At 44.5% G+C, this 12,254-nt stretch overlaps 1 protein-coding gene across 2 annotated transcripts in view; it reads right to left on the reverse strand.

Moving 5' to 3' along the window:
* Positions 1-7,421: 7,421 nt before the first annotated feature.
* The window catches only part of Exoc1 (exocyst complex component 1), a 43,839-nt gene continuing 39,006 nt past the window's right edge, over positions 7,422-12,254 (reverse strand). For both annotated transcript variants that reach the window (XM_052198496.1, XM_052198497.1), the window contains 3 exons: positions 11,035-11,234; positions 9,615-9,809; positions 7,422-8,084 (listed from right to left, as the gene is read on the reverse strand). In XM_052198496.1, coding sequence (XP_052054456.1) covers positions 7,932-8,084; positions 9,615-9,809; positions 11,035-11,234 — 548 coding nt within the window. In that variant the 3' untranslated portion in view covers positions 7,422-7,931. The remainder of the gene's footprint in view (positions 8,085-9,614; positions 9,810-11,034; positions 11,235-12,254) is intronic.

The following is a 12,254-nucleotide window of genomic DNA, read 5'->3' on the forward strand; positions in this document are numbered from 1 at the left end:
GACATAGCAACTTCATTTTTTGTCCACAAAGTCATAGGGCATTTTCATTTCAAGTGCCAGTGTGAAGAATCAGCCTTTCTTCACCTTTTGGACTGAGAAGAAATAGAGGTAGGTGTGGAGGATCTGAGGGAGTGAAAAACTCAATAAATACTACTGAATTTAAAACCCGAGCATACAGCAGGCCTTCTCCATGTCACACATTCCATGCCAATGACAGCGAACAAGCAGAAAAATATTTACAACTAACACCAGAAACCTAAAAATATTTCATTTTTGCAAATTGATAGTAAAATGAATGACAGCAGAATTCAGTAGAAAAATAAATTTAATATAAATTTAATATAGGCAAGAGTATGGAAATATATTCAACCCCTAAAAATGATAGGCATGCATGTCTGTCACTTTTCACCAGTGTGACAGATTCTTGAGAGGAACAATTTGGGGGAGGGGTGCAGAGATGGGTTTTTGACTTGAAGTTTCAGAAGTCTCAGACTGGATGGCAGTAGACACATGCACAGAAGAGGATGCTCACACGTGGCATCCAGAAACCAAATGAGGAGCCCAGGACAAGCAGGAGCCCCCAAGAAACAGCTCAGGAGCCAGCTTCCTCCAGCAAAGCTCTGTTGGGGAAGGTTCCCATCTCATCTCGGTGATGCCATCACATTCTGAGTCCATAGGGACTAGTTCAGCACCCTCACGACACCATAACCTCCTGAGAGCCCATCACCTGGACAGTAAACCTTTAAGAACTGAGCTTCTGAAGGGATGCTTCATGTCTAAATCAGATCAGCACACAAATGAAACCTAGGTGTGGAGGACGGGCAGCCACCCGGAGAAAGACATATGAGACAACTTGCTACAAGGCCAACAAAGCAACTGTAGTTGCTGTAGTGTGCTAATGCATGTGAGGTTCTGTCTGAGTGCTGGCTTACACAGCTGCATGCTTAGCAAGGGCAGCCCCATCAACATTTTACACCAGACTTCATGACTTGCCAGAAGTCATTAAACACACACCAACACCTTGAACTCCAAGGATTAAAGCAGCTGTGAATTGGGAAGACCACCATGAAAGTGAGCCCTGGAGCACAAGGGCACACAGATGCTATTCAGAGAAAGATCAACTCAACTGCATGAGGAAAGAAATTCTAGGGTCCTTAAAGGTCAATTAGATCAACCTTCTAAATAGGGTACAGATGTCCTCTCTCCCATCATGCCCATGGTAGTTGCCATAGGAATATATCCATGGCAACAACTCTGCTTTGCACTGCGGATCGTCTTTGGTCAAGTGAGTTTCCTTTGTGTGGCTGATGTAGGCTTTCCCCTAAGCATGTGGAATTTGTTCTGAGCACTCGTGAGAAAGTAAAGCATTTCCCTCACGAGCATGATGGCCTGTCAGAATAATATCCTAATCCTTGGGGTTTTTTTTCCTCACAGACTCTAAAACTATTATTTGTCTGACTATATCCTCTAGAGATACTCCAGTTTCTTAGTCTTCTTATTCAAATGATTTGAGCTGAAGACCTGGATATATTTATTTCCTTTGATACATCTTCACAGTGTTCTCCGTGTGTATAACACAGACTAGTATTAGACTGCTCCGGTCCTCTTTCTGTGTCTCACAGGCTATCTACAGTTGTTGCCATCATGCCTGACACCAGAGATCTGAGTGTGGCAGGACTTTTCATGGCCCAGCTGTGCATGACCCAAAGGCCTAGGGTGCTAAACAGTCATGGCCACCAAAGATCACTCTAAGACAGTGGCTCTAGGTTTGCAATCTGATTGTGAAGATTGTGTGATATGGACTCTCAAGGACATATTCAAAGCAGAAACAAGCTTTATTAAGAATTATAGAAATGTGAAAAATTAAAGAAAAAACAGAAATAAAGAAAACAAGACTGGAAGGGATGGAACCTCCTTGTCTAAGATTTCGTGGGATTTTGGCAGACATGGGACAAAAATTGATGTAACTACAATGTGATTGGTTGGCTCTCTGGCCTATTGTGGCCAAGCCAACAAGGACTCTCTTTTTCTTATCACAGGTGTAGACACCATGACTAAAGCAACTCTTACGAAGAACAGTTAATTGGGGCTAATTTACAGGTTCAAAGGTTCAGTGGATTATCAAGGCAGGAACATGGCAGCGTTTGGCAGGCCTAGTGCAGGAGGAGCTGAGAGTTCTATGTCTTTATCTGGAGGCTGCTAGCAGAATACTAACTTCCAGGCAGCTAGGATGAGAGTCTTAAAGCTCATACCCACAATTAAATACTTACTCCAACAGGGCCACACCTTCTAATAGTGCCACTTTCTGGGCCAAGCATATACAATACAAAACAAAGCAAAACATTCCACTCCCTGGGCCCCATAGGCTTGTTCAAACATGAGTCTATGGGGGACATACCCAAACATAGCATAATAAAAGATACATTCAGTCCAACTTCCAAAGTCCCCATAGTCTATAGCAGTGTCAACAATGTTGAAAGTCCAAAGTTCAAAGTCTCTTCTGAGATTCATCCTATCACTTAACTGTAATCCCTAAAGCAAGCCAGTAAGAAACATCCCTCCACGGCCTCTGTATCAGCTCCTGCTTCCTGACCTGCTTGAGTTCCAGTCCTGACTTCCTTTGGTGATGAACAGCAATGTAGAAGTGTAAGCTGAATAAACCCTTTCCTCCCCAACTTGCTTCATGGTCATGATGTTTTGTGCAGGGATAGGAATCCTGACTAAGACAACAGGTTGCAAGGACTCTATGTAAATATTGGTCAAAATGTGTTTGCGTCTCACAAAGGCATAGTCATTAGTTAAGTAACAAAAGCACTTCATGCCCCATCTCCAGCACACACCTTACAAAATACCCCACAGCCACAGGCCTTAAATTGAGTAGTTCATGGTTCAATCAAGGACACTTGTCATTCTCTTTCTTCAATGAAGAAACTTTATCTTTGGGCCCTTTGTCTCATGGTCCCAGAATGGTCATCACAGCCCTCAAGAAGCTGGTTTGCATGCAAGGCTACCCAAAAATGGAGTGATGAAGAGACAGCGATCACTTGACAAAAACAAAAAACAAAAACAAAAAAACAAAAACAAACACATATTATAGACCACTCCATTCTCAGCAGGGAGGAAGACATCTCTCAGCATACTCTGGCTGAGTTCTCTTTATTGGCCAGAACAACATGGAATTTATTTTTAAAGCAATCACTGGCAAAGAAACTAGGTTCTCCTAAGGTTTACTACTAGACACAATTAGGTGTGTATAAGCAAGTATGACAAAATATTATAATCGGCGTGTTTGAGAAAGTTCCCTTCTTCATCTCAAATCAAAGGAGAAGGGAGTTGAGGAATATCACTCAATAAATATTCCTTGAGTGGGGGGAAGTCTTAGCTGAGAACACTCATTCAGGGCTTGTCAGAATAAAATGTATTTTTTTCCCTTAACCACATGCCATGACAGCTGGTTTTGGTCAGGGAGCTTCAGTGGCTCCCAGGAACAGCAGGCATGGTCTGCAACTTTTGGGAGCTGTTTCTAGGAGTGTCTACCTAGAGTCTAATCTACTAGCCTTTCCCAACCATTTTGTAAGCTCCTTTCAATCTAGTCGGAAGACTCATTCTAAAAGGTCTTGAGTGTCTACTGTCTGCTGCTGGATCCTGATAGAAAAAGATCTGGAAAGGTCTCCAGGGAAGATGAGGTGATTTTCTGCTTAGAGAAGTGGAGACTCTGCCAGTTCCAGGGGCTAAGGAATCAGTAATGGGACCAATGAGAATAAAGAGGCATTTACCCCCAGGGAGGGGCTGCAGGAAGAGACTGTCAGGGGAGATGGTTCTCCACAGAACACACTACAAAAAAAGAGTAAGGACAGGTTTAAACACTTGGCAGAGGGCAGAGTGCTGAGGTCACATTTCGGTCAGTACAGTGCAAGCATGAGGGCCTCAGTTTGGGTCCCCAGTACCCATGTGATGGTTTACAAACACCCATAACTCTAGTTCTGGGAGGCCGGACACCCTCTTCTAATCTCCATAAACATCAGGCATACATCCTGGCATGAAAAACACTCATACACATGAAATAATTAAAACTTATTTAAATTTAAAAATAAGATAAAATAATTCTAAGCACCTAGCAGAGCCGCCTAGAGTAGCCAGCCCATCTGAGAGTGCGAACACAAGGTAACTATCAAATCGGGGCTTACAACACCTAGCAGAATAGACTAGGGAAGTCCCACTGAGGCAACCAGCTGGAGCTCAGGACCAAGTGTCCCAGGAGGAGCAGTATCTCCTCTCAAAATGAGGCTGTCAGGGAAGAGAACAAGAATAAGAAAGCATCTTCAAGTGCTTACATCATCCCAGAGAAACGGACATGGGGAGACGCTGCTCAGTCATGCTGGAGTCCAGAGTCACAGCTCTGGGCAGAGCACCGCACTGAGCAGGGCTGAGCTCCTGGCTTCCTGATTCCGATTCCACTGTAGGCATCTTCCTATCACAGCCACTGTGCTGTGCTGAAGAGCGTAGGGCTTGAACTATCCATAGCTGCTTGCTGCTTTTCCTGTTCCTGTCCCATTCCTTGGGGGTTAGGGGGATACTTAAAAATGGGTGAGTTTCTGCTTGTCAGGGCTTGAACAAGAAACAACCTAAGAATTGTTGGCCCCAGGAAAACCTTTAAAAGAAAGCAAATATCAGGTATGCCATGTCCTAAAGAAGCCAAACAAAATTTTTTGCCCAAACTCCTTAAACCCTCCTGCACATTGTAGACACAATGTTATTGCACCTGGTGTGAAGATTATCCTTGTATTACTCAAATGCTGATTTCTGTGCCCGTCCCCACCCCCCATATCTGGTTGCGGTCCTTATACTAAGATTCTCCAGTCTCAATGTTGTGAAAACACTGATCCCTAATTATTCTGAATGGTTAGTAAAGCTAGCTGATCAGCCAGTGACTGAGCAGGGATGGACTTCCTCCCAGCTAGGGGAGGGGAGAGAGAGGAAGTGGGGATTAGCCAAGGGGACACCTTGAGAAAGCACCTGGAGCCCAGAGAGCCAGACCAGTGCTAAAGTGTAAGTACCACTGGGATTCTGAATGGGAGGCGGCCAGATTATTTTAGAAGATTAAAATGGAGTAATGCTGCTCAGTTATTGTGCCCTTAAAACTTGTTAAATAAATATAATAATCAAGTCTCAAGTATCTGGGAGCTAACTGGGTTAAGAGGAAAACTTATAAATTGCCACTAACAGCAAGTCTTAAATCATGTATCAACAAGGAACAAAAGGACTGATCACGTGTCACAGAACCCTAAACTGGATCTTTTCACCTCTTCTCTCCTATTCCATGTTTCTTCTTGTTGGAAAAAATTTGATATTCAGGTTGTAATTTCAGGTTGTACTTACCTTTTGTAAGGTAGTTTAGGGGAGAACTTTTAGAATATTAACTCTTCATTTAATAAAACAAAGAAGTCAATTCACTCAGATTACCCAGCAACAAAGATGAAGGTTTAGGCAAGATAGACAAAGGGATTGATGAACAGAACACTACCAGTTCCACCATAACTAGGAAAAGGATCTATATGCACATTATGGAAAAGCCAATGCCCTCTGGGGGAAACAGTAAAGACTATGGATAGTCTCCCACGAGAGGCAAGGCTAGGCAGACTTGTGCCCTGACCCTCAGGCTCTTCACGAGCAGAGCTGCCACAGCTCTGACTAGATCCCCATCCCTCCACATCGAAAAAGGAAAAGCAGGCAAGGCTAAAGGTCTCACATGCCCTAAGGACCTCCACTTTCTTTTCAGAGTGGTCTCTTTTCTAGCACCTCCTATTCTCTTGCATTTCAAGGATTCATACAATGCACAAACACAGAGAAAGGGAGAGCTGGGTTGCTATGGCTGGTTCAGGCTGCCCAATAGAGCCACCCATGGAATCTGTGAACCATCTGAGTTCCTTCCATCTTCAGACATTATTTTGTTGGTTGGGCTCTGGTTCATAAATCAGTATGTTTAATATTTGCCCATGATTTTAACATATAACAGGTTGAAAAGTCAATGGCTTGTGCCAATTGTGCTTGTTAGACTTGTTGGGCCTTTCTCTCTCAGCCAAAGGAGAGGTCTGTTAGTGAGGAGGCTGAGCAGCCCCACACCACTCTATACACAGACAGCCCTTCCCCTGAAGAGCACATATCTGAATTTTATAGGAGACATGATTCACCTGGGAGGTTCCTCCATGAATTCAATTCATCCCACAGGCTTTGAGGAAACCGAACCTGCACTGGTTGCTCAATAGGGTGAGAACTATGTCCACATTTCTTCTTCCTTGAGGGTCAATGTCTAAGAATTCCCAGTCCTATAGTTCTCAGCCTTCCTCATGCTGTGACCCTCTGAATCAGTTCCTTAACTGTAAGATTGTAATTTTGCTACTGTTATGAATTGTAATGCCAGTATTTTTCAGAGATAGAGGTTTGCCAAAGGGGTGGCAACTCCCAGGTTCAGAACCTCTGCGTGTGCCACCGGCCACAATGCTCAGAGCACACGTAGAGTGCTGGATTTTCGGCAGGGCAGGCTGGCCTCCAGCCACCTGGAACCTTGGCCTGGTTTGTGTCTGACACCGCAGGCACGCTAAGCTTCCCTCCTGTGAACTAGCCTGTTTCTACTGTGTAAGTCAGGACTTACTTAATAAACAGTTGAGTGCGATGGACAATGAGTTAACAGGCAGCCTTGACCTTAGCTGCCAAGCTGATTGCAGAGACAACAGGTAAACCAAGCAAAAGCCCCAAATCAGCAATCCTCCTGCCTTAGCCTCTTAAGTGCTGGAATGACACCACATGACTTTTTAATCCTCTATGCTCCTGCCTTATTTTACCAGAATTTTGCAATTAACTCCCACTTTTCCACTTGTAACCCTAAGCCACAATGGCTTAATTTGTTTTTAAAGTTTTATATTCAAAGAAACCCAGCACATACATGTGTTCCCTGGCACTCATCTCCATTTCCATTCTGATGTCATTCTTGATGGGATGAACAGTTGTATTCATCCATTCCACTGCTGATGGACATTTAGGTTGTTCAGTCTAGAGTACAAGTTTCAGTATAGTCCTAATATTAAAATTTTTTTTCGTTTTTTTTGAGACAGGGTTTCTCTGTGTAGCCCTGGCTGTCCTGGAACTCACTCTGTAGACCAGGCTGGCCTCGAACTCAGAAATCCACCTGCCTCTGCCTCCCAAGTGCTAGGATTAAAGGCGTGCACCACCACTGCCCGGCAATATATTAAATATTTTTGATGCTGTTATATCTTAATCTTAATATTCTATTATCTTTCTTATCGTTAAAATTCTAAGTGTTCTGTGGTATGAGGCCTAACAATTAATTCAGATATACAGATTCTGTAAGAATTTGCTTTTATATATAAGATTTATAAAACCTAACAATATTATCAAATATCAACTTTTAATGATGTCCTTTATTTAATATACAGAGTCACATAATCCTTAAAATCCAGGCTGGTAGCTGATTCCCACATCAGCTCCCTTACCCAAATGCACACTTGTTAGACACGGGGACAAAGCAATCCTGTGCAGTGTTTTCAGAGTTCCATGATTTGTGAGTAACCGGCCGATAGTGAGGGCTGACGAACTCCCACTGTTCCGCCGGGGACAGCCACTCGCAAACACAAGAAGCTGGCAGTAAAGCAAAGTGTCCTGCCCCGTCACTGGAAAGTGCTGAAGGCTTTTCATGATGAGATAAATGCTTAAGTGCATCACTTGGAGGTCAAATAAAAACCGAGTCGCAGGCTGCTGCTTTGCACTTAAATATCTGGAGCAGAGCACCACACAGTTATCTGACATTTGTAACAGAAACGTTTGAGTCTGGCTTCTCAAAGCGCTCGCTCACTTTTAACATAGTGTTTGTGGACGAGGACGCATGCTCACTTCTGTGTTCCCTTTCCTAAGGCTTAGTGGGACTGTGCGATGCTGGAGCAGTAATCCAGAATGTCCTGAATAGTGAATTCCATTGTAACTCCAGATCCAGGGTAACAGCGCGCTATCAACCCCTCGAAGTGCTTGTACTGGCGAATAAATTCATCTTGCATGGAGTGCCACACCACCTATTGCAAAACAAAGTGAAAGCAGACGGTGAGGGGATGATTGCATAATCACACACGGAGAAGAAGAGGTTTTGAGACAGACTCTAAGACTGTCTGTCGTGGCAGTTAGGAACATGCGCTCCGACGCCACGCCCTCGTCCCTCCACTTGTCATCTCTGTATGTGCCATCGGTCCTGTGGGCCACAGATTCCTCTCTGTAAACACGGTGTGGACAGTAACACTCCTCCCTCCTGAGTTCTGCAAGCGGGTAATCCAGAGCACGGTGAGGCCAGGGCTGGCATGAGCAAGCGCGTACTGTGCTCTCGCTGTTACCACATAAACTCTACCATCCACACCAGAGGCAGCTCTGCAGTTACGTGTGGGAGCAGGACCATCATTCAGGAAGTGTAACACTTAACATTTAAGTTCCATTTTAGTCATGGTTCAACTGTTTATCTAGAATTGATGGCATAGGGCGTGGCTTGGTACTGTGGAGGGAGCCAAGATGATCCAGGGTCTCCACCTGCAACTATGATAATACACCTAGCCATGCGACAGACATGTGGATGATTTCAAGACAGAATTCCATCCACAACGATGTCAGGGCTTAAATTCACTGAGCTTTGCCCTGTGTCGGCACAGTGTAATTTAGTCTCCTGAGGGCCTGGGGAAGGGGGTGTCTATGATCGCACCCCAGAATGCACTCTTCCAGGGCTTTTCAACTGAACCTTCCCAGTCCTCCATTCCTGTCAATGTAACACAGTCACTTCCCCACACCTTCTGCTTTGTGTCACCATTTCAGCTCATGCCATTTCTTCCCCTGAGCATCACACCTGCCACTCGTGAGCAGGGCTTTTCTCTGGGAAGGGAACACTAACATAGCACCGTGGGTGAGCGCTTCTACAAGGCGGAAATCACAAATTATTCTCCATCTCTGGGCCAAGTTTATAAAGAACACAGCTTTGTTCTGTCAAATCTGCCCCACTGCACACGAGTCAGGCCTGCTGCCATGTTAGGTCCACCTCTCTAAAGTCACTTCTCTAATCTAAGAACCGAAGCAACAGTACTGCCCACCAGGGGCTTCAACTTGAAGCTCAGAACTCAAGAAACTTGGCCCAAATCACACAGCTGAATGTGACCCTGGACCCAGGTCCATTTCTAGCCCCACCCCTGCCCAGAGCCCTCCATACTAGCAACACTGAGCTTACTCAAAAAAAAAAAAAAAAAAAGGCACAAAACCGCAGCCACCAGAGCAGCCACGCCGCACCCTAGGGAAATACAACCATCAAAGCAGGGACTCACAGTTACATACGGAATCCCTTCCTACATCCGGCCCGTCTGTGCTAACGGCATGCTCATCTCTTCATTTTACTTTTGTTTGGCTTCTCTGTATGTAGCCCAGGTTGGCCGTGAGCTCACTACGTAGCCTAGGATGATCTGATCCTGGGCCTCAGCCTCTCAGGGCTTTTCTCAGGCACCACGACTGGGGCACGTGTGGGGTCTGTGACAGCAGCGGCAGCCTGCAGGGCCAGGAGCCCTGGGGACGCCCACCTGAAGTAAGTTCTCCTCTTCACATAAATGCTTGTCAACCTTCTTGTAGAGGTTGTCCAGACCCTTCTTCACTTCCTTGCCAGGATACTCTTTAATGACTTTGCGAAGCTCTTGCTTGTTGAATGCTAGCTGGTAGCTCACCTCCTCCTCCCGAATGCCCTGGGCTACTCGGGCTTCAACACCTTCAAAGAAATGCTTCAAGGGAACAGAAAGGAAGAATGGATAAGAACCACTTTATTGTCACCTGAACTTCTGAAAAGCCACTTTCAATGCATGTAAGCACATGAACGTTAGTCATGTATCTCCATGCTACAAGTGACAACTGCTGCGAACATTTGGACTACCTTCTGTTTCTTTAATGTGGGCACACAAAACTATAATCTCATATGCTACACTTGCTATTTAATGTTAAAGACTCAGGGTTTCTCTCTATCTCAGCCTCCTGTGTGTTGGAATTACAAACACAGACCCTTATACCAGCAAAACCATCATTTCTTAATTTTGTAATTTATCATTTACACAGGGAGATGACCCAAGACATGAAAGAAAATGTGCAACACACACACACACACACACACACACACGCACACACACGCACACTAGTATATATGTTTGTGTGTGTGTGTGTGTGTAATGTGGGTGGGCAGGTGTGGAGGCCAGAGGTTGACAGGAAACCTTCCTCAATTGTTTCTCTACCTTATTTACTGAAGCAAGCTCTCACCGAGCCTGGGACTCACTTTTCAGACTACACTTGCTGCCAGCGAGCACTTGAGATCTGCCTAGCTACACCCCTGCCTTGCTACACCCTTGCCTAGCTACACCCCTGCCTAGCTACACCCCTGAACTAGGGTTAGGGCGTGCTTTTCTGAGGGCATTAGAAACTCAGCAAGCACCTTACCCCCAAACCATTTCCAGTCCTCTTCTTTTATCTTTACAAAGCTTTTAAAATTGTCCCATCAACTACATAAAAGTGGGCCATTTATGAGGAAAAAATTGGGAAGATCTCAGTCAAAGTTCACCCTCAAGTTTCTGTATTTGTAAAATGGAATAATAGTATCTTAGTTCTTAACATTGTTCAATTGTAAATTATTTATTTACTTTGAGACAAAGAGTTCTCCTAAGCTGCCCACACAGGCACTGAACATAGGTTATAATCCTCTTGCTTCAGCCTTCCAGGCAGTGAGGATTATAGGAGTGTCTGCTGCAAATTTACAAATTAAAAGGAACTACGTAATGTCATCTATCTACTAAATATATCTAGTTACAAATCAGGTTTTGGATTTGTAAGGCCTGGATGCTGGCAGCTTCCCCAGCCACGTCCTTCAGTGCTCATTCCTGTGTCAGTACACAGAAGATTTATTCTGCTGTAAACTGATGCAGGATTCAAAATCAGGAAAACATGGAATAAAAATATATTTACGTTCAGTTTTTCCAGGGGCTGCCCTAAAGAGTAAATGACGTAAGACTGAAGGTGATCTGTGTACTTCTGCTTGGCTTCCTTTTTCTCAGCTTCAAGACATGAGATTTTCAGACGAGAAAGCGTTGCGAAAATATGGTGGAAGTTCTCCATCATGACCACGTCCCTGGGCGTCTTCTGGCTGTCGTTTGCTACTTTCTCCACTGAAATCAGTGCAGAAAAGGAAGAAAATGTCTCTGAGGCGAGCTAAATAACTCAGGATAAACACAGCATTTTGCATTACAAGGTCCTCACAGCCTCCTGAAACAGTGGGCCATCTTCAAACAATACCATGCACATATGGAAATTCAGGGTGGAGTAAAGGTGACTTTTCAAGTCAGTGGAGGAACTGTGAATTCTAACTCTATGTTAGGACAGATGATTCACGTCATGGGTAGATTCTAAAGTGCTCAGGTACTTAAATAAGAAGCATCAACAGGATCATAAACATCCAGAAAAATATATCTAGTTACAAATCAGGTTTTGTGAAAGCATGGCATTCTAAAGAATAACTCAAACACAGGGGTTGAGGCAAAGTGACACAAACCCTGAAAACTCCTACAAGGACACCGTGAACAAGCCACGAAGCGCAATGAACAGAGCGAGTGCATCGAGACTGTGCTGGCCGGCAAGGGGCACAAAGACCCCTGGTAGCAATATCCAGCACTGCAGAGACACAGAGCAATTCAACCTCCACCCAATGCTCAAAGCACTAAACTGGCACGAGCTCTCTACACTAGCACCGTAATTTATAAAGCCTTGATATATACATCAACCTTTGAACAACCAATTGTATTTCTGTCTGGAAACAAACTAAACCATTCTAATGGCATATTCAGAAAGAAAACAGTGATATACAGAAACCTCATGGTCATTAAAATGATCACAGGCACCGTGATGGTCAGTATTGTCAGCTTGGCAGAATCTAGAATGATGTGAGATGGGCCTCGGAGCACTGCGGCGAGTGGGTGATCACATTAACAGAGGCGGGCAGAGCTGCCCACTGTAGGTGGTGCCATCCCCTAGGCAGGGGCTCTATATAAGCATCGAGAAGGGGAACTGAACACTAACACCTCGCATTCAGTGTTACCTTCTTCCGACTGTAGAGGTACTGTGACAGCCCTTTCCAGCTTCTCATGATCTAACTTCCCCGCCATGACAGTACCTTGAACTGTGAGCTAAAA

Source organism: Apodemus sylvaticus, chromosome 11, assembly GCF_947179515.1.
Source record: "Apodemus sylvaticus chromosome 11, mApoSyl1.1, whole genome shotgun sequence".
In the NCBI taxonomy this organism is placed as follows: domain Eukaryota; kingdom Metazoa; phylum Chordata; class Mammalia; order Rodentia; family Muridae; genus Apodemus; species Apodemus sylvaticus.